The 22865-nt window shown below is 39.3% G+C and overlaps 1 protein-coding gene across 1 annotated transcript; it reads left to right on the top strand.

The window, feature by feature from the left end:
• The first annotated feature begins 1375 nt into the window (after positions 1 to 1375).
• LOC139445038 (transcription factor cwo-like) lies at positions 1376 to 22716 on the top strand. Its single transcript, XM_071226100.1, has 7 exons — positions 1376 to 1611; positions 6201 to 6257; positions 10538 to 10607; positions 13888 to 13989; positions 14402 to 14486; positions 14754 to 14951; positions 15400 to 22716. The coding sequence occupies exons 1-7, from the start codon at positions 1553 to 1555 to the stop codon at positions 16347 to 16349; spliced, it is 1521 nt and encodes a 506-aa protein (XP_071082201.1). The 5' UTR covers positions 1376 to 1552; the 3' UTR covers positions 16350 to 22716.
• The last annotated feature ends 149 nt before the right edge of the window (positions 22717 to 22865 follow it).

The following is a 22865-nucleotide window of genomic DNA, read 5'->3' as shown; positions in this document are numbered from 1 at the left end:
AGTGGCCCAGTCGTCTAAGGCGCCGCGATTCGCTGTGCAGAGTTGCGTCCCTTGGGCACGCCAGAAACCTATGATTGTGGGTTCGAATCCCGGTTCGCCCCGATTATGTATCTAGGTTTGTCAGCACCATACCCGTGCTCGTGGGTTTGACCGAAGTGGTAAACGTCTGAGACCTGCATCACTTCGGGCTTTCCTCCCACATTAAGCTGACACGCCGTGATATAACTGGAATAATGTTAAAAGCGGCGTTAAACCCAACTCACTCACTCACTCACTCACTCACTACTGAGTCCGGCCAAAGTTTTCATGGAACAATTCGTCTCCATTTTAATATATCATATATATGATTCCGAAAGTAGAAAGTTCAAATATTTCTATAAAGGGAATTTCAACATCAACAATGTCACGTGTACCCGTTGTTGACACGGATTATAATAATTTCACCACTTTGCCCGAGCTGCATCATCGAGAGAGATTTAAAAAAGAAAGAATATAATATTCTTGTGCTTTTAAACAATCGAACTGTTTCTACATCGATAAAATAAGAATACAAATGACCACGTGAGCACAAAACACTCGCGCTTACAACAGAGTTAAAACGGTAAGACGGCCGGCCCACTTTCTCGACTGAGAACGCCTACGTGCTTCGCTGTTGATTTGTATGGGTTGTTTTTTGGCAAGGAAGAATTTTACTTGCTTTAACTATGTGCTATGTCGGTCACACATGCAGGTGTGTGTTCGTTTTCCGACAAGCATCATGTGTTGAATGGTTTACGATATACGCCCTTACTAAGCATCCCGATCGTGTGGTGCATACATGTTGTATCGATCTCCTATCGAGACTCCAGTATCAAGAGCTGTGACGTGCCATAACGTACGTCTCTTGGCAAATTTCCCATTTCAGAAATTGATAGTTTCTAAATGAAAAGAATACCTTTCGTAGATATGCATGTTTAATTCAACACAGGCTACATTAATAGTTGCCACACATATGTTGAATAGATCGATAAACTATAAATATAAGCAACCCGGCCGTCACATGATCGATATATGCCAACTGTATCAGACATATCCCTGTATTCTTATACTATTTCTATGTAGTTGTTCAGTTTTATTTTATGTAAAAATTATCTTAACTCCATTTGACATGCATGTGCTGTTTCCAACCACGTTGCTTTCCTCCCACGTTGCTTTCCTCTTGAAGCATAAAAATATATGAACCTAAATATTATTTTTATTCAATCATCCGTCGATTTTCATCTGCAGACACTGTGAAATGTAACAACAGCTCTCTCTAACACCTATCAACATCTATCTATCAAGAATATGTAGCACAACGTACTACCTGACGGCTGGTTTTATGGATAAGGCTGTACACCGCGAAGCACGTGTCGGAGAAGCGTGACTATGACGTCACAGCATGGCCGTACACGTGAATTTTCTAGAGGCAATTTCTGTCAAAATGTGAGCAGACGGTACAACGTGTACGCGAGAAGAGATGGTGTTTTAGCTCTTTCTTAGAATACATTCACATTTTGTGATAAACCCCTGTATGGATTCCAACGATTTAGAGGGGAATAATGGACGAGGACTGGACGAAGGCGGGATTCGGTAAGAATGTATACTGTTTACGTTTTGAGCGAGTAGCTTGAGTTGGCACGAGCTGCATATACTTAATGTCGCATGCATACTTTTCTATTCTAATTCTTGAGTGAAGGCATCGATGGTATGTGATTTGTATTTTGGGATATTGCATTTCGATTATCAGTTATTGCAGTACGTTGGGTTTTGCGGCAGGCGTGTTTCGTTTAGCCTTTGAATGTTGTTTACGGGCTGTTGGTATCTCTAGTCGACAACGTGCACAAAACGTGACTGCGCTCGATCAAGGAATACCGTACGTAGCGCAATAAATTTAACTAGACCGGTCCAGACTATATCGTTTAATTCCGATTTAAGACACATTTGGTGACTTATTGTTTTGGCGAATTATTCTAAACATTAGAGTAAATTAATAAAAATAATTTTCTCATGTAATTTTATTTATTTTAGCTGCTCTGAAGAGATTGTTGTGAAACAAATTCTAATTTTACAGTTCATTTCTATTGTATCACTCTACTAGATGTGTGTGACATATGGATTCAGAGTAGTTTGTTTGGGATGTTTTCCTCAATATAATTCAAATCTGTATTCTGTAGAAAAGGGAGTTAATGTTATATGCGTTTGTTTTGTCAATTACTAGAAACGCTAAACTTTTTTTCCACCAAAATTACTGTTTTGAGTATGAGTGTGTGAGATGTTGCAGAAAATACTTTTACCCATGTAGGAATAAACACTATCATTGATGCTGATGAATTTATAGCTGTACATAAAAATCTTTCCAATTTTATTATTTTAACCCATGTATCATTTTGTGATAGATACATGGGTGAATGTTTTAATATAATTTGAGGCAGGTACTTGTCTCATCAATATTTTTAGTAAATCTGTTGTGTTATCTCATACATGTCACGTTTCTGAATGTCAACATATTTTATCTTCCACGCAAACACACTTGTCCTGATTGCAGTCATGTGGCATACTTGCTGATTAAATGCTTAGCGCATCATAAAGTCACAAGGAAATAATTATTAGATTTTAGTCCATGTATTTAAGTTGAAGTGAGAGGTATTTTATGTTTTATGTTTTTTCATAATCAGCTATCAGTGAATGAGTGAGTGAGTGTTTTATGCTGCCGTCAGCAGGAACATCATTAAGTCCAGGTCAGGAAAACCAATGATTGATGGCTTCAATACTCATCCACTCTATAGCGATACACAATCAAACAGGGTGCCATTCCACAAAGCGATCTTAAAGATGAGACGATCAGGGATTGGATGGTCAGGCTCGCTGACTTGGTTCATGCATGTTACCCATCCCAATTGTGTGGTTCGATGCCCATGATATCAGTCACTGGATTGTCTGGTCCAGACTCAATTATTCACAGACCACCATCATATAGCTGGAATATTGCTGAGTGCGGTGTTAAACAACAAACCATCCAGTTTGCTGTTCACAGTTGCGTCCCTTGGGCATGCCAGAAACCTATGATTGTGGGTTTGAATCACAGTTTGCCCCGATTGTTTCTAGGTTTATCAGCACCATATCCGTGCTCGTGAGTTTCACCAAAGTGGTTGATGTTTAAGACCTGCCACACTTTCTGTTCCTTCCTCCCACATCAAGCTGACACACCATGATATAACTGGAAGAATGTTAAAGGCGGCGTTAAACCCGACTCGCTCCCTCACCCTAAGAACGTATGGGGTAGAATATGTCCCCATCAAGCAATGCTTGTTGTAAGAGCTGACTTAAATAAGGATTCTGGGGGTTGAGATTTGTGACCTGGCTGATAGTGTGTCACCGTGCCCAAACGGAAAGAATTGTTGCTCATGCTGTCAACCACTGTTTTTCTTCGTCGAGACTTGCCAACTTGAGGTTGGCATGACATTGCTTCATTATTTATTTGTTTATTTTCTTTATTTGTTTCTATTTATTTTCTACATGAATGTTATTATGGTGTGTTTGTCACACAAGATATTAGAGATTTAATGTTACTTCTAGTTCTTGATGGGGCGGTCGGGTAGCCTAGTAGTTAAAGCGTTCGCTCGTCACGCCAAATACCCGGGTTCGATTCCTGAAATGGGTACAATGTGTGAAGCCCATTTCTGGTGTCCCCTGCCGTGATATTGCTGGAATATTGCTAAAAGCGGTGTAAAACCGTACTCACTCACTCACTCTAGTTGCTGATGATATTATAATGTTTTCATACTCTGTTAATGGTCTACAGAAACAATTGATTGTATTACATTCTTTTTGTAACAGGTACGGATTGAAAGTTAATTTGTCAAAAACAAGTGTAACTATTTTCAGATATGGCGGTATCATTGCCAACAATGTAAATGGACATATAGTAATATATCCCCTTAAAAGTGTTAATTATTATAGATATTTAAGCTTGATGCATCATCTAAACCATCATGGTAGTTGCATGCAAACAATTAGCATCACAAGCATGAAATTATACCTGTCTATAATAATTTCGAGCAAAATATACTTGCTTCCTTTTCTATCGCCTGTGCTATATTTGACGACAAAATTGTTATATTGAGTGCAAAATATAATGAAGCTATTGAAAAGTACTTCATCTTACTTTAAATGCGTTTTTTAAGGTTGGAAAATATGTGGGCTTTGTGTAAATCCAGAGTGTCATTAATCATTGAACAATTTCAATATATATTTTAGACGTAGTTGCGAAAAAAGAGAAGTTGAGATGTGTGTCTGTAAAAACTGCCAATTAGGAGAGATTGAGGATGAATTTCATGATCTATTAGTATGTGATAAGTATGAACATCTTTGAGAAATGTATAAAGTTTTACAATATGCATAAAAACAAGATATTAATGATCAGACTTATAATCCAACATGTCTGTTGTTATATGTTCACTAGCCATGTTGTTGAAACATATATTGTCTGTCAGAGAGTTTTTGTACATCATGTATATCACATGACTAAACAAAGGAAACTGAAATGTCAGCCGTACAACGGGCAATGCGACCTTAAGTACTGAATAAAATATCTGCCTGTCTCACTATTGCTGGTGTAAGACAGCATTCATTTGCTCACTCAAGGGTACTGCAGACATTTATCAGAGACTTCTGACCAAGAGCCCTTGGCTGACAAATTGGGAAAAAACAATTATTTTGTGCAGGATTTGGTGAAAGTTGATATTAATAATTATTTAGTATTTTAACGTTGCATTTAATACAAAAATTCCTCTTCCCCTTTATTGTCCTGTCTTTCGTGAAATACAAGTCAACTCCACAATGCCACATATTTCTTTATATTAATAAATCTAAATTAGGAATTTCTGTCATTCCTAATTGGGACCTTGAAGATCCGTGGTAGAATAGGTCTTCAGCAATCTATGCTTGCCGTAAAAGGCGACTGTGCTTGTCGTAGGAGGCGACTAACAGGATCGGGTGGACAGGCTCACTGACTTGGTTGATGCATGTCATCGATCCCAATTGCATGGATCAATACTCATATGATATCAATCACTGGATTGTCTGGTCCAGACTCGATTATTTACAGACCGCCATCATATAGCTGGAATATTGCAAAGTGTGGCGTTAAACAACAAACCAACATTCCTAATTGGGAATTTTTACTGATATTTGCTGCAGGCTTTGGTCGAATGTCAGCTTCTGAGCAGGTCTTGATAAATCCCTGTACTGATTTAAGGAGTGGTTAGTTGACTGATTCACTTTCTGACATAGGGGACCGCTAGCATAAAAATCGGATAGAAATGTGTGTTTTTAACACTGTTTTTACCTGAAACAGAATAGAAATAAAGTTACTTTTTAATAATCTATTCAAAAGACAAAATCAAAAGACTGGACCCAAGAGAGTTAAAAGATGTGACCCACTGACCTAATGGGTGCTAGGATACTATTGTGCCGTGACGTCATGACATTTGCCGTCAACTTACTTCAGTGAAGATTGTCATGGCTGCTGACTACAAAAATATCTTATTTTTCTCTCATTAGTTTGTAATGTAATAAAAACATTATTTCAAACCCTTTCGGCATTCATATCTACTTTCAATTCATCCGTCATTATGTCTAAAAACAGCAATTGTTACATTAACATTTACATTAACTGTTAACAGTTATAAGTAGGAAGCGTCCAAATGTTTGACGTCATGTATCTCTGTAATGAATATGAATTGAAGCTTGTGAATTGTATTTTTGTGTTCTGAGGTGTAGTTTTATAATATAATGAAAAGTCTGAATTTGATTTTGTCACCCATAAGGTCCCTTATCCCATTGTTTGTCACATATATTGCATGCCCAAAGAAAATTATCAATAAGCATTGTGAATGATAACTTGTGCGTAAATACTGATTTGCTTGAACAATTACCTCGAGTCCTCTTAAGAGATGGTACTTGCAGTAACCCTGATGCTTAGCATCAGTCCTTATTATGTATCTGAATGGGGTATGCATGTTGAACTGTGGCATCTTGTGTTTTGCATTAATGGTAAACCGTAAAGGTAGATACTTTCAGGGACTTGCAAGTATTTGGACCAAGCTAAATTCCTGTATATATATATATATATATATGTGTATATATATATTTTTTTAACCCCTTTATTTCGTTTTCAGGTCTGGGAAAACAGATGGATCCCAGGAGAAGGGGATGATTCACGATGATGAGAGCAGGTGAGAGAGAATTCAGAAACCTGACTGGCTATACCTCCCCAAAATCAAGGGCTGTTACATTCTCCTTTCAAAATTTGCCCCTGGGAACAGCTACACCAAATTGTTTGATCCCTAAAACTAAGCTGAATATTGGCTCAAAAACTCAAATATGACCCAGAAGTTGTGCAGTGTTCTCTATGAAAGTTGTAGATAAAGGGAGGTAACTCTAGGTTGCAATTCACGGCAGCTGAATACGCCTGTGGTAATATCAGTGGCTAGTACACTGTCAATATGCCTTCCTTCTTTTCATGGGGTATATCAAATTGGTTAAAGACTTATTTCCAGGGGTATTTTTCTATGAGATGTAAGAGCCCTTGTTTTTGGGGTGCCTTTGACTTCATTGCTCCCGAGCCTTGTTTATCCTATCACTGTAAGGGTCTATCGTATAGAACTTAATATTGAGTGTCAAATAAACTGTTGTATGCAGTGAAAATCTGTAATTTATTAATAAGTCAATTTTTTTCAGTCATAAGAAAAAGTATATTTCAATCATTTGTTGCTATTTTCAGAAGTTATTAAAATTGTTTCTGACGTGACCTGTAAAAGATGTTCTCAGGTCTTGAGTAGCAATAGTAAGCACTAAGATCAGGGCCCAGTACCACAAAGCACTTATCACTTTGACTGTTATAGGTTTATGTTAAAGTATAGGAGTTCCAATCTTTTTACCACTAAGATTGCTTTGTGGAACAGGGCCTTGATTTTAATGAGATTGCGAGTACCGAGATATGATTTTATTGAGATTTACTTTCATATAATTTGAGGGTTTTCTTAGCCAATAGTACATTTAATATTATTATTGGGAACTACCATACTTGCTGTAATAAGTGCCACAGGTGCCAAGACAAATAACAAAGGGGTAGGTGCTTTTTTCATTCTTATGAGAACCATCGCAAGTTCTATTTATCAGAAATTGAGTGATAGGGAACAAAATTTGTTCAAACTGAATTTTTTGTATAATGGTTACAAAGCAGTTGGATACCTTTTTGACACTGCTGTGTTTGCTGTGAAATGATCTGTAATATGCACAAGAAAAAAACAGATTGTCATTTCAGTTTTGGGGCTAAGTACCAGGTGCTTATATTCATTAATAAGAGATTGGTCTAGAAGTAGGAGCGAGATGCTTAATACAGCAAATATGGTATGCAGAATACTTTCAAATCAACTGACAGTATATATATTTCACTCTGTAATTTCTACCTCAAATGCTCTATTGAATTAAGGAAGGAAGTGAGCTCCAAAGGTATCATTCTCAATGATTTGTGTTTACTTTTTGGAGTCGATTCTGCTCCAGGTGTCAATTTCTTGTGATGTTCACCCAGCAAGGCCACTGTGATCCTTATTCCTAATTACAACTGCTGTGTCAGCTGTCACCTTATTAACCTACTCACTCACTTGGTTCATTTCCTTCTTGTATCTTGTATCTGTACCCTCATAATCTGATCTGTACCCTTCTTGTACAGTTGAATGTACCTCTGTCCTGTACCTGTCTTGTACAGTTGAATGTTCCTCTCTCCTGTACCCGTCTTATACAGTTGAATGTACCTCTGTCCTGTACCCGTCTTGTACAGTTGAATGTTCCTCTGTCCTGTACCTGTCTTGTACAGTTGAAAGTTCCTCTGTCCTGTACCCTTCTTGTACAGTTGAATGTACCTCTGTCCTGTACCCTTCTTGTACAGTTGAAAGTTCCTCTGTCCTGTACCCTTCTTGTACAGTTGAAAGTTCCTCTGTCCTGTACCCTTCTTGTACAGTTGAATGTACCTCTGTCCTGTACCCGTCTTGTACAGTTGAATGTTCCTCTGTCCTGTACCCGTCTTGTACAGTTGAATGTACCTGTCCTGTACCCGTCTTGTACAGTTGAATGTTCCTCTCTCCTGTACCCGTCTTGTACAGTTGAATGTACCTGTCCTGTACCCGTCTTGTACAGTTGAATGTTCCTCTGTCCTGTACCCGTCTTGTACAGTTGAATGTTCCTCTGTCCTGTACCTGTCTTGTACAGTTGAATGTACCTCTGTCCTGTACCCTTCTTGTACAGTTGAAAGTTCCTCTGTCCTGTACCCTTCTTGTACAGTTGAAAGTTCCTCTGTCCTGTACCCTTCTTGTACAGTTGAATGTACCTCTGTCCTGTACCCGTCTTGTACAGTTGAATGTTCCTCTGTCCTGTACCCGTCTTGTACAGTTGAATGTTCCTCTGTCCTGTACCCTTCTTGTACAGTTGAATGTTCCTCTGTCCTGTACCCTTCTTGTACAGTTGAATGTACCTCTGTCCTGTACCCTTCTTGTACAGTTGAATGTTCCTCTGTCCTGTACCCGTCTTGTACAGTTGAATGTACCTGTCCTGTACCCTTCTTGTACAGTTGAATGTTCCTCTCTCCTGTACCCGTCTTGTACAGTTGAATGTACCTGTCCTGTACCTGTCTTGTACAGTTGAATGTTCCTCTGTCCTGTACCTGTCTTGTACAGTTGAATGTTCCTCTCTCCTGTACCCTTCTTGTACAGTTGAATGTTCCTGTCCTGTACCTGTCTTGTACAGTTGAATGTTCCTCTGTCCTGTACCCGTCTTGTACAGTTGAATGTACCTCTGTCCTGTACCCGTCTTGTACAGTTGAATGTTCCTCTGCCCTGTACCCGTCTTGTACAGTTGAATGTTCCTCTCTCCTGTACCCGTCTTGTACAGTTGAATGTTCCTCTGTCCTGTACCCGTCTTGTACAGTTGAATGTTCCTCTGTCCTGTACCCGTCTTGTACAGTTGAATGTTCCTCTCTCCTGTACCTGTCTTGTACAGTTGAATGTACCTCTGTCCTGTACCCTTCTTGTACAGTTGAATGTTCCTCTTCCTTTCTTGTACAGTTGAATGTACCTCTGTCCTGTACCCTTCTTGTACAGTTGAATGTTCCTCTTCCTTTCTTGTACAGTTGAATGTACCTCTGTCCTGTACCCTTCTTGTACAGTTGAATGTACCTCTGTCCTGTACCCTTCTTGTACAGTTGAATGTTCCTCTGTCCTGTACCCTTCTTGTACAGTTGAATGTTCCTCTGTCCTGTACCCTTCTTGTACAGTTGAATGTTCCTCTTCCTTTCTTGTACAGTTGAATGTACCTCTGTCCTGTACCCTTCTTGTACAGTTGAATGTACCTCTGTCCTGTACCCTTCTTGTACAGTTGAATGTTCCTCTTCCTTTCTTGTTCAGTTGAATGTTCCTCTGTCCTGTACCCTTCTTGTACAGTTGAATGTTCCTTTGCCTTTCTTGTAGAGTTGAATGTACCTCTGTCCATTGGTACTGTTCTTGACATTTGAAAACTATAGTTCGTGGATTTGTTTTTATGATAAAGTTTGTTATTGTAGACTATAACAGTGAACTAGCCATGATAAGCAAGAATGGTTACAGAAGGGAACAATGTTAAAGCTCCTTGGTTATGATTATTTTGCGGATTTATTTAATCCAACTGATCTTACTCTCAGCTTCAGCTGTTTTCTGTGTCCCATTGAGCTGCTGGAGATTGCATGTGCTTGCCCTTCATTGACAGACCCGTGACATGGCCCGCTATGAGGAAGCTGCTGTTTCATACAGCGTTATATTGCCACCTGGAATGCAGCTGTTGACTTGTCCAAAGGGAGCTTTTTATTTGGAAGTTTATTGACATTGTGCAAGTTGAGACAAACTTTGCACACAACAAAAACGTTGTTGAGTATTTGCTGGGTTAATGTTGATAAGCTGTCAGTTGTGATCTTATATTAGAGCTGTCTATTGATCATGCGTTGATGTACGGATGAGAACATCCTCAATTATCCAGTGCTTGTTATCTTTTCTTATGATAAATACACTTCAGAAACAAATCTCTGGTGGCGAATGGGGCCATGGTATTTATCATAACAGAATGCAGGTATTATACCCTGGATTATCGAGGATGGGTTGTTCTGTAGAGTTGTAGAATACACAGTGTCGTATTTCAATAGAATGGAAAGTTATGGAAAGATGACATCATGACAAGTCTATTAAAGGGACACTACTCTAAATCTCCATGTTCAAAGAAAGTTTGTAAATGTCATTTTAGTTTACTTTAATTGTAATCATAGTAATTATCTTTTTTACCAGGATACAATTATTTTTGAACTAGTGATTTCCTGTTTTGACTATATTAAATGTTCATTTGAATGAGAGAAAAATAACTTAAGGTTTTTTATCCATGTGGTACAAAAAGCAAAGTGAACCGCAATTCTTGTGGCGATTTGTTTCTGTTTCAGACATCTGAATTTCAACATCTGTGGTGATGATTTTGAGACTAAGACAATCCACAGAAATAAGACCCCACGGGTAAGATTTTAAGTGTTCATTGCACATGTCAGCGATACACGTAGGCCATGTGCAGTCTGCTGTGCAGAGTTGTGTCCCTTAGCCCTGCCTGATTATGATACTAAGACCATCAGCGCCATACTCTTGGGTTTCATCATGGCGGTGAAGGCCATTAAGCTGCTCACTGGTGTTGCTTCCCGCCTCTGTGGTGCAGTGGATAGAACCTTTGCACGGGGAAGAGGGGAAGGCCATTGGTTCAATCCCCAGCTGCGTCATACCAAAAGACGTTAAGAGAGGGTACTTTTTGTTACCCTGTCTGGCATTTAGCATTAAGGGGAGAGATTCAGGACTGGCTGGCTCAGAGTCAGTAAGAGGTATCTGAGTGGGCTATCAATGTTAAACTGTGGCATGGTATCTCAGTGTGCAAGCACTACCTCACCTCACCTCACCTCACCTCACCTCACCTCACCTCACCTCGGTGACTGGGGCATAAAGCAACATTCATTCACTCCCCCGCTATCCAAATACCATTGCAGTATGGACTGTTGACATTTGACAGGCCACTTTGACGTACCTGCGCACCCACCATTCATGACAAACAGGACCTTTACATGTCTGCCAATTTCTAGAAACATGACGTACGAATACTGAATGACTCAATCTGAGATTTACGTGACAAGATCTGGTACTCACAGGAATGCTGGATGCTGTGCCCTGTTCCTATGTGTACACAGTGACTCACCCAGGTAACCTGGGATCAGGCAGATACCTAATCTAGATACTGTGCAGTGCCTCTTTAGGCTACACACATGACTGTCCTGGACCTGTGAAGATCCGGGGTAGAATTGGTCTTCAGCAACCCATGCTTGCTGTAAAAGACGACTATGCTTGTCGTAAGAGGTGACTGACGGCATCGGGTGGTCAGACTCGCTGACTTGGTTGATGCATGTCACCGTATCCCAATTGTGTGGATTGATGCTCATGATATCAATCACTGGATTGTCTGGTCCAGACTCGATTATTTATGATTGCTGAGTGCGGCGTTAATCAACAAACAAACAAACAAACAACATGACTGCCCCCATGAGGATTCCAGGGTAGAATTGATCCTCTGCAAACTATGCTGGCAGTAAGAGGCAGTCGTCAAATGGCAGGAATATTGCTGAGCGAGATATTAAACAACAATCAAACAAACACAAGACCCAAAACTGATCATATTTATAGGGAAGGATCTATTGTACCCAGAATATTTTGAAAAATGCAGTTTGTAAACAAATATGTCCACAAGATGTCAAAAACGCTTTTCTTTACCTGAGCACCAGGAATAATGTTGAGTGTGGGTGTATATATTTCCATATAAAATAATCTTTTCTCACTGACAACAATGTGGAGTAAAATGGGGTACAGGGTGTTTTCAGTAGATGCCAGTGGTATCAGACATATGTAAAGATGAGATCAATGTCAAGTTGAGGCTATATGTAAATTTAGAATGAATGGGATGTATGCCAGTCCCAGATTCTGCGATCATGGTAAGATTTGCAGAAAATGTCACTTACTGCAGAATTGCAGAAAAATCACAGAATTTGCAGGGGGTTTTATCAACCAGAACACTCATTTTCGTTATTTGTAAGTTTTCAAACAAATTTTGCACTCTAATGATGTCCAATCATTTAAACATTTCAAAAACATGAAATATGAATCCACCATTAAAATAAAATTTGAAATATTCTCACTTTTAAAGGTTCTTTGGTATTACGACTACAGAAATTAAGTTTACATCTGACCATGAATTAATATCAGACACTATGCTTATATATTTTCCTAAATGCAAGATATAAAAAAAAAATGAAGAAAAAAAAGGGTTTGTATTAATGTTTACGGGGGAATGGGGATGCTTTTGCAGAATTGTGTAATTTTTTCCCTTAGTATTTGTGAACATTCATGATACTGCCTTGTGTTCACTTCAACTGTTCTGTTTGTCTATTACATGACATGCACGTCTCTACACCACTATTCCCATTAAGGGGGGGATGTAGCCTAGTGGTGAAAGCGTTCACTCGTCACACAGAAGGCCCAGGTTCTATACCCCTCATGGGTACAATGTGTGAAGCCCATTTCTGATGTCCCTGGCGTGATATTGCTGAAATACTGCTAAAAGTGGCATAAAACCGTACTCACTCACTATGCCCCTTGTCTGACTCAAATCCCCCACATGGGTACAATTTGTGAAGCCCATTTCTGATGTCCCTGCTGTGATATTGCTGGAAAATTGCTAAGAGCTGCCTAAAACCAGCCTAAAACCATTCTCACAACAAAATCCCACTCCATGCTTCCCTCCCATGCTTCCCTCGCAGAAGAGGTAGATTTTATAGCACTTCATTCAGTTTAGTAAGGGTAATGTGCACATCTGTTACATGCAGTTATCTCCCATGAAACACTGCTGTGCGACCGGGCAATATTAACATTGACAGTGATGGCCAAGTCTTCCTCTGTGGCTGCTCAGTCAGTGGTACTGTGTACATGTTTTATTCTAACGGATGTTCTAAGATTGCGGACCTGTGTGCCTGTGTGCCTGTGTAGTTACACGGTGCAAGAGAGCGCTATTTTCAAAGTGTTGTTGCCGTCCTGGTAGAAAGTAGATAAACCTACTGTGTTTTGAAATTTGATGTAGTTCCACTGTAGAGTAGATACCTCTTTATTATAATTTGGAACCTCTTTATTATGATTTGATACCTCAAATTGATGAAAGTGACACATACTGTTGATTATTTATGCTTGTGGGGCGGTCGGGTAGCCTGGTGGTTAAAGCGTTCGCTCGTCACGCCGAAGTCTCGGGTTCGATTCCCGACATGGGTTCAATGTGTGAAGCCCATTTCTGGTGTCCCCCGCCGTGATATTGCTGGAATATTGCTAAAAGCGGCGTAAAATCAAACTCACTCATTCACTATTTATGCTTGTATATGAAGTCTTCTTCAAAGAATACAACTTATAGACCTTCCCTTTTAAAATGGGGCGGTGGATAACCTGGTGGTTAAAAGCGCTAGCTCATCACACAGAAGGTTCTATTCCTCACATAGGTACAATGTGTGAAGCTCATAAGTCATTTTTGGTGTTCCCCGCCATGATATTGCTGGAATATTGCTGAAAACAGCGTAAATCCCAACTCTCTCACTCAGTTCTTTTATACCTTTCCGATATTGTTTTTATGTTGTTTCAGACATCGCGGAGTGTGTTGAGAAAGTTAAACATTATACATTGAAGGCAGACATTTTGCAATCGGATGTGTTACTGTTTATTGCAGGACCCAATGTCGCACCGTATCATAGAGAAACGTCGGCGAGATCGGATGAACAACTGTTTGGCCGATCTCAGCAGGCTGATTCCTGCAAGTTATATGAAACAAGTGAGTACATATACATGACATTGATGGCGGGGGTCACTGGCCGATTGTTCAAGCTACTTTCTTTACAAAGTCCTGTACTTCAAGTTTGGAACATATGGCCATGGGTTTTTGAAAAAAACATTCTTGCCCCATGATTCCAGCTCAGTTTCTAACAAATTTATTAAAAATTAGTGTTAATATTCTGTCATCCCAAATTAACATCTATGTGCAACCCTCTCCTACACGTGAAGATTGTCAATACACAGTCACCACCCTTGCCATTGACTTACATGAGTCCTAACCATGGCAGTTGTCATGCAAATTGTATATGGTTAGTGTAATGGATTCAAGTCAAATATTTTGTTCTACAGTGAGATTAAAAAAAAAGTTTTTTTTGCTGTTTTAAAAGTATTTTTGTGAATGTTCATTGCAGGGTCAAGGTCGTATAGAGAAGACTGAGATAATTGAAATGGCAATTACACTGATCAATACACTCACAGAGAAGGTTGAGAAAGCAGGTAAGTTCAGACATGCTACCTGGATACAATGTACAGAACTTTCCAACTGTCCAACTTTACTAATTCTCTTTTCTTTCCGTACGAATAATTATTCCGACTTCATTCCGGATCCTAGACTTGTGCGAAATCGTATGACAAAGATTTATTTTCTATAATACTAATACCAAATGAGGGCCTAAGTGGTCTGTTGCATAGAACGTCTGCCTGAGAAATTAAATTGGGCCCAGTTATACCATCATCTTTATGAATGTTCAAAACGTATTTCAGAGAGTTCCAAAGGACTTCCAGACCAGTCTCAAACCCTGAGCCACTGCTGTGTGTCTCAGCTGTCGCTGGGCTATCGGGAATGTAAAGACGAGGTGATGCGCTACCTCGTGGAGGGCGAAGGGATGTGCGCGAGTGACAGCTTCTGTGACCGGGTAATGGGTCACCTGACGTCTGCAGGGGAGAAGCTTCTTGCATCAGGTACAACATTTACCAATGGCGCCTTTGGACAACCATCGGCTGTCCTTTGACCATGAAGTCACTGTTCACAGTTGCAGGGTATTACCCGATAAAATAATGCATCCAGTTCACATGAAAATTGGGGTTTGATGCATATAATTTGCACTTTTAGTACAGTGGGATGCAAACAATTGGCCGTGCAAAGTGGCATGCATGTTTAATTTTGCTGTAGATGTTGTGGACCTTACTTATGCCAGGATCTGTTAAATTTGTTTCAAATCCCAGTTTCACCTCAATGATCTTTATCCATTGTTTCTTGTATATTGTGATTTTGTATAGACTTATAAATTATTGTCAAAATCGTCATTGACGATCGTGCTATATTGACATGTCACTATATGTTTGTAATGCATACTTCTTGATATTTTTGGGTTTGTATTTATTTTGACAATTATTTTCATTTCCATAGTATCAAGAATTCCAGCAGATGAAAAACCTGAGATTAAGACTTCTGACATTCCCAGTAACTTCGCTGAGAGTCTCTTCAACCAACAGGCATCTGGTCAGTCCAGCCACAATGATCTACAGTTACGTAATCTCCTCACCTCCAGTGAACGAATGATGGATTCAAGTGATGGACTCCGAAACAGCCGGTCCGACACCTGTTCCCATATCAGTCTGTCATCCTTAGCTAAGCCATACTCCCGCGCAGATGGGCACTACTCCACAAATTCCAGTGACGGCACTTCCTTCACGGAATTCTTACGGCCAGACTCCGAGAAGGGTAGCTCAGGTAGCGGAGGGGGAGGACAAGGCAGCATCTATAAGTTCAAACACAACATTACGCAAAGATTCTCCCAGGAGAAGAACGTGAATCATCCGAGTGACACAAGCAGCTCCTGCAGCAGCTCCAGGGAAGATGCAGGCAAGCTGCAGAGGAGGAAGATCTCCAAGGGAAAAACCCGAAGCCAGGGATCACGTATTTCCCCCTACCCCAGCTCTAGCGAATTGAGTTCCGGAAATACCTCCAATGGTACAAGCTCCTACCATGGTGATGTGTCTGCTGTTAGAAGTGACTCTAGCAACAGTCCACCTGACCAAGGACTGAATGTACAGTCTTCATCAAACGTTCCACTCCCTGGGTTTGTTCTGCATCCAGCCGGAACACACTATTTCCCTATATCTATCCACCCAACTAGTATCCCAGAGTGCTTCCGACAGTCCAAGTCGTCGGCGGCAGGAATGGGACTGTTCCATCCGATATCTATACCTGTTCAGTTTTTCGGACCATATATAGCCATGGGTGATGATCGCAGCATAGACAACTCAATTCAGTCGGGAAGAACGTGGGAACCCACCCAGCTTCCTTTAACCTACGCAAAGGTCCCTGGCCATATCAGTGGAAATGGTGTATTGTGATTTTGAGCGCAAGGAACTCAATGTGTGTGAAAAGATTATGTAAATAAGAGACAAGACAATCTCTGTCAGCTTCTGTTATATCATCAACATTGTAATCCGAGATATTCAGGGAGCTGCAGCATGTCATCCTGCATTCCCAGCATGCACTTCAAGTGGTCATTGACTTGTCGCCGGAACAAAAGTACATGGAGTTCTCCATAGTGCAACATAAGCAGTTGTGATCATTTTATATTAGTTATGTCTATGTTAAACATACATAAATTCCTTATGTAATTAACTGGTACTGAGGTACTAAGCATAGTATGAGGATGATATCGTTCATTACCCCTTGTGGTCAAGGGGTGCATGGGGGGCCCAGTCGTCCAAATCGCCGCGATTCACTGTGCAGAGTTGCATCCCTTTGGCAGGCCAGGAACCTATGATTGTGGGTTCGAATCCCGGTTCGCCCTGATTATGTTTCTAGATTTGTCAGCACCATACCCGTGCTTGTGGGTTTCACCAAAGTGGTAAACGTCCGAGACCTGCATCACTTCGGGCTTTCTTCCCGCATTAAGCTGATATAACTGGAATAATGTTAAAAGTGGCGTTAAACCCAACTCACTCACTCACTTGTTGTCATGGCCATTACCCATTATTTCTTAATCCTTTTGAGCTCCCCTTTAGAAACAGGCAGCAATCAACACTGCTGTCCTGAAAAAAAACACAATTTGTCAACAATCTTCAGCTATGACGTCATTTCTAGTGTGACGTCATTCTGACCCTATGTCACAATAAGATTTGAAAGATGTCAACAATACTGAAACAATACACTGGTACACGAGAAGTTATATTTGCGCTAGCACACGTATGATGTTTAAGAACTTGTTTATTTCTAACTCAGTGGGTAATAAATGGTATAGATGCAGGAAGTAAGATACTAAATCCATATGTCACAGGCGTTGTTCATAGTTGACCTCGGTTTATTCGTTTTGATTGGATAACTGTGACCTCTGTCCCATAGGAATTACTTTTTTTCATTTACAAAACAATCATGAGACATCATTCACAACTGCAAGGCAGAAATGAAGGAATCACATGAAATCGAGAGACATTTACAAACACTTTGTTAAACCAAACACGATAGTCACACTCATCAAATTTGCTTTAAAATGCATGGAGCTACTACAGACATTATATAATCGAGTTATATCCATTTGCAATGGATGATTACGGATAGATTGAGGCTATGAGCGTGACGCACCCCACTTTTGCAACTTTCAGTTTGATTTAATGTGAAAGGTTAAGCATGGTGAAATGAAGTCAGTTTAAGCTATCTGGACAGAAAACTTGACTTACGTTTGATGTTGTGGTTGTGCCTTCAGTGAAAACTCTGTGGAATTGAATTACCATAAGGTGAAGAAATTCTATAAAAAAATCTTAAGCGTTAGTGATGTCATATTCTCACGTTCAAGCATAGAAATGTCAACAATGCCCATATTTGGGCATATATTAATATTCATGAGCAACCAGATTTGCAACTGGGTTCAGTTTGGTCTGTTTACGATCAAAACTTGTTACGTATTTCACAAATTGTTGATAAATTACGAGACAAATGACATCCTCAATGAAATGTAATTGTTAGCTCAAATACTGTTCATGTCTTCTTCGGGGGCACGGGTGGCCCAGTCGTCTAATGTGCCGCAATTCGCTTTGCTGAGTTGTGTCCCTTGGGCACACCAGAAACCTATAATTGTGGGTTTGAATCCCGATTCGCCCCAATCAGAGGCTTTTGAGATTAAAGTCTGTACAACAATTGATACAAGACAAAAAGGCACAAAGGGCGTGGAGAACCATGCAAATATTGCTGGAGTTTTTAGGCATACACATGCATCCTGGCATAATTTTTCTTTGCTTTTATGTACATAATATGTTTCGAAATCACTGAATGATATGTGTGAGTTTTATCAGGAATTACTTGTTCAAGTTGTAATACAAACTAGTCATATCAGAAACAATATGGCAGCTGTGTAGTAGCAGTATGTGATGGTGCAGGAATACCGCTGAGAGGTTGCCCTGTTGCCCTGTTGCAGTGGCTGTTAGCTGATGGGTAGATTGGAACAGTAGGGACTTGCGAAATACAGACATGGCTCTATAAGAGCTGAACATTTAGTTCAGGGAATTGAATAACACTTTCATAATAGACCAGACCTATGTTTAACTAATTTTGATCTATGTTCAGTGGACAGTAGAAGCTTAGGATTACTATGTTATCACAGGGCGGTGGGGTAGCCTAGTGGTGAAAGCGTTTGCTCGTCACGCCAAAGACCCGGGTTCGATTCCTCACATGGGTACAATGTGCGAAGCCCATTTCTGGTGTCCTCCGCTGTGATATTGCTGGAATATTGCTAAAAGCAGCGTAAAACCATACTCACTCACAAACTCAATGACAATGTTATCACGTTGGTATAAATGTTGTATCATCAAAGGTGAATAGGTGGTCATGTGACAGGGCTAAAAGGTCAAGGTTAATGTTGAAACATCAAGGAACATGGTTGTGAGGATGAGTCCTCACATTAAGCTAAATTGTTCTCTCAATATCCGATGATACTACTTGCTCTTGATATGGATTTTTTTTCTTAGAAATGGCTGACCGTTCATCCTCATGACTCAATACTTGTTGAGGTCGTGTATCGACAAAGTCCCGAGGTTAAGACTAGCTGTGAAAGGGTTGCTGGTCTAGGTTTACGTAAGAGTGTTATTTTGTTGTATCCCTGCAGTTCATGGGATGGAGTTTGTGATAAGCAAAAGCTCTGTGAAGCAAGAGAAGATTCTTGAACATATGTTTCCCCACCTGATTTTCATTAATCTTAAAATTGTTGGTTTTTGTGATAATTTGTGATAATTTTAATACAACCTTGTTTGAACCCCATGGCTGTGATTATCAAGCTGTTTGAGCAGGGTCCTGTTCACGGAGAAATGTTAGTTCTTGACCTGACAGATGATGTATAGAGATAGTTATCTTGCCACTACTGCTAGAAATTGTCGGAAGTTTTCTAGTAAAATTTGTCCCCAGCTGTGCACATGCCCATGTTTCTATGCTACAGCCCATCTGATATCACTTCGATAGTAAGGTAACAACAGCCTCAGGAAGTAGCGGTAATCAATGAAAACAAAATATCAATGCAGGGCTGTTTGAGTTGGGTTTCTAAAGATTGTTATAGAATTGTCCACTGACAATGGACATGCAATATTCTCCTTGTCAAGCTGTGTTCATTACCTGTGACCTATTCAACACAGCAATGTCAGTGCTACAGCTATTGTTAGTGTGTTTGTTAGAGTATTGGAGTTACTCTGGTTGGCTAAATTGGGGATAGTGATCTCCAATCTCTGGTGGGATAAACTTACGAGTGTTTAACCTCTCATTCAACTTGCAGGTTCTGTTTCCGAGTTTAACTCTGTTACTTGAATATATTTGTTATAGAAATTGTTATGTTTTTAAAAAACTGTTGTGTTATATATTTCGTTTTTAATGTGCATGTTATTTATTATGAATTACAAAGTTTGGAATTGTTAATGTCAGATTAACATAGGATTGGTGCTTGATGAAAAAAGAACTGAAACTATTGGTAAGGAATTGAATGTGATGGTGTCATGCTGTTACAGGAATTTATCTTTAATTCGGATTCATGTGTGGTGTATCATCTGTTCATGGTTTCACATCTTACAGACAACATGTGAACAACATTCCATTTTTAGCTCACCTGGACCAAAGGTCAAGTGAGATTCTGCCTGCTTGTTAATAGTCCGTTGTTGTATACATGTATGGACAGTGGACATCTCCTTAAAAGGCCTGGACTGCTAAATATGAAAATTAGTATGTGCATTCCCACAAGTGATGACTCAAGTGCAGATGCTGTTGTTTTGTTGTTGCACAATTAGCTCTTACATTCGAATAGATTTAATAAGACCTTTGTTGTTTGGTTCACTGATGATGACAATGAGGAGGGCACCGCATTCACTGTGACCCTTATCCTACAAGGATCTTATCTTAAGTATCAATATCAAGTTAGTCAACTGTCAATGTAGATGTATATCTCCAACTGTAAGTGTAAATGTACCAGGTGAGCTACGGTGCTTGGGCACTGTAACTTAACAAATCAAATTGTAACATGGAATTTGTATGTGAGCCTTTTCTGCAGGGACTTAAAATAATGTGCTCGATGAAGTAATGTTTTAATGAGGTTTTATTATGAAAATAATCTATCAAACAATATTTACCTTGTACAAAGATGAGTTTGATTTTTATTTTGTTTTGAAAGTATCGCGACGGCTAACAGTATATATATATATATACTTGGCAGTGTCTGTTCTAAGAGGCGACTAATGGATCGGTTGGCCAGTCTTGGGGACTTGGTTGATGCATGCCATCGTTTGGCAATTATGTGGATCGATGCTCATGATGTCAATCACTGGATTGTCTGATCACGACCCGGGCACATGTATATACAAACTACTTTCATTTAGCTGGAATATTGCTGAGTGTGTAATTAAACTACAAAGAAAACTAAGTTCTTACAAAGATTGATTGAAAATCAAGCCACAGTTTGATTATTTCACAGAAAGAATAGGACAGAAACAGTGCCTTCACTTTCCTCCATGTGCAGGATAGCAGGTCATTGCGTGCACTCATTCAAAATGCGACTATTGGTAAGCTGAAACACAAAGTCTTAGAAAGACCTTCTTTGGAAGTGGCACCTTCTCAATTTATTTTCAAAGATTAAGCCTTTTTAATATCTTTAATTGAATTAGATTGTAATTGGTTTTTGATGATGTACATATGATCAAGAATTAAAAATGTACTATTTTTAACCTTAAGTTGTATAACAGCTATTGTCATGAAGTGATATATGAAAACAGAGCTGTATATTTTCAGAATGAAATATTGTTGTACATAATATAAATAATGATGATGTATGTTATTGGCAGTTGTTTTTTGTTAGATGTTGACGTGAATGGAAGGAAATGCAGCTATCATTTACTGTATTCGATGTAATAAGTGCCTCGCTCCAATAAGCGCCCACGGCGAAATTTGCTAATATATTGGCTAGTGAACAATCTCAATTAGCACCCCTTCCTATTGATCAATGAACACAAGACTTATTTATTCATGTATAATACGCACTCGTGTGTTATATGCAACCATTTATGGGCAATTAAATCCTGGAAAAATATATCTGTCGTATATAAACATTTCAGGCTGTCAGCATTAACCACGAAATTTACAATCTTTCAACTCTGTCTTTTTGCACCAAAACAATATTCTAATAAGAGCCCCCTATTTCTAATTTTGAGAGCGTCCTGGGTGCTTATTACGTCAAATACGGTATTTAGTATCCACTTTGTCTGAGACTCTTCTTGTCTGTTTTGGAGTGTCCTATATTAAATCAGATGTCCCGTATGATAAAATCATTTGCATAATTCATACTTTTTCAACTTGTTGTTCCGTTCTGGGTTTTTACTCGGTTTAATGAGGAACTGAATTAGCCATAATTGTTATGTTTCATTACTACACAAAGAAATCACTCCCGGTGTTGGTGAAATACTTTGGATATATTAAGGCCAGATTAAGTGTGATGTCTATGGTCATTTATTTTATTGCACCTGAATTCTCAAATTAAGGTTATATTAAACTAATAATAGGAATAGTTGCTAGTACTCTCCTTCAAATTGAACTTGTTTTTTAACATTACAAAATTTAGGCTGACTTATCTGAAAGACCATCTTCAATTTTTCCAAAACATGTTTGTATTCATATGGCTCAAAGTCTTATTAAATTCCTCAAGTCAACTGGTATAAAATATAAATGAAGTATTTTCATACATTATGAGATATTTTATTTGATAGGAAATCTGTACTTTTTAGGCTTGATTTTACTGTAGAATTTAAATAACACCTTTAGTTTGTTGATGCAGACATCATGTGGAAAATTGCCGAGAGTCATGCGATAAATCTACCTCTGTACAAAAGAAGCTAAAGTGATTGAGAAAAATTATTTTTCAAAAATGCATAAGATTTGAACAGCATCAACACAAGGTTGTGATGTGTGCATTGGCTGCATCGAATGGATGAATCGTTGTTTGTGTGTATATAGATTTATCATCCCAAACTGGCTTCCACAGGAGATAGCGCTTGGGTAAGAGCAAGCGATATCTCCTTGGAAATATTGTTACAATGAAATTACATCACAAGTGTTTTCATACTGCATTGGGCGAGAGAGTCATGAATGTAGAACCCTCTTATACATGCTCGGGACGCTCCTGTCATTATATTACATACTGTTACAGATATTATGTTGTTAGGATTTTGTTGTTTGTTCAGCTGACCTCCAGATCACTGTGCATAATTTTATGTGATAAAATACAGATGATATTTCAATGTTTTTTCTTGTCTGTTCTTGAGTGTTAGGACATGTGACCGTGTCACTCCACGCTGTTGGAGAGCAATGACATGTGATGTCACCAAATGCTTTTGTGCAGA

Source organism: Haliotis cracherodii, unplaced genomic scaffold (genome assembly GCF_022045235.1).
Source record: "Haliotis cracherodii isolate W230 unplaced genomic scaffold, xgHalCrac1.p SCAF_6, whole genome shotgun sequence".
In the NCBI taxonomy this organism is placed as follows: domain Eukaryota; kingdom Metazoa; phylum Mollusca; class Gastropoda; order Lepetellida; family Haliotidae; genus Haliotis; species Haliotis cracherodii.
This window is presented reverse-complemented; position numbering and strand designations above follow the sequence as displayed.

Excerpts from the sequence above, each read along its gene's own strand:
- LOC139445038 (XM_071226100.1), top strand. The coding sequence starts at position 1,553 with ATGGATTCCAACGATTTAGAGGGGAATAATGGACGAGGACTGGACGAA. Across the intron at positions 10,608-13,887 it reads ACAGAAATAAGACCCCACGG|GACCCAATGTCGCACCGTAT; the intron begins GTAAGATTTTAA and ends TGTTTATTGCAG. Across the intron at positions 14,952-15,399 it reads GGAGAAGCTTCTTGCATCAG|TATCAAGAATTCCAGCAGAT; the intron begins GTACAACATTTA and ends TCATTTCCATAG.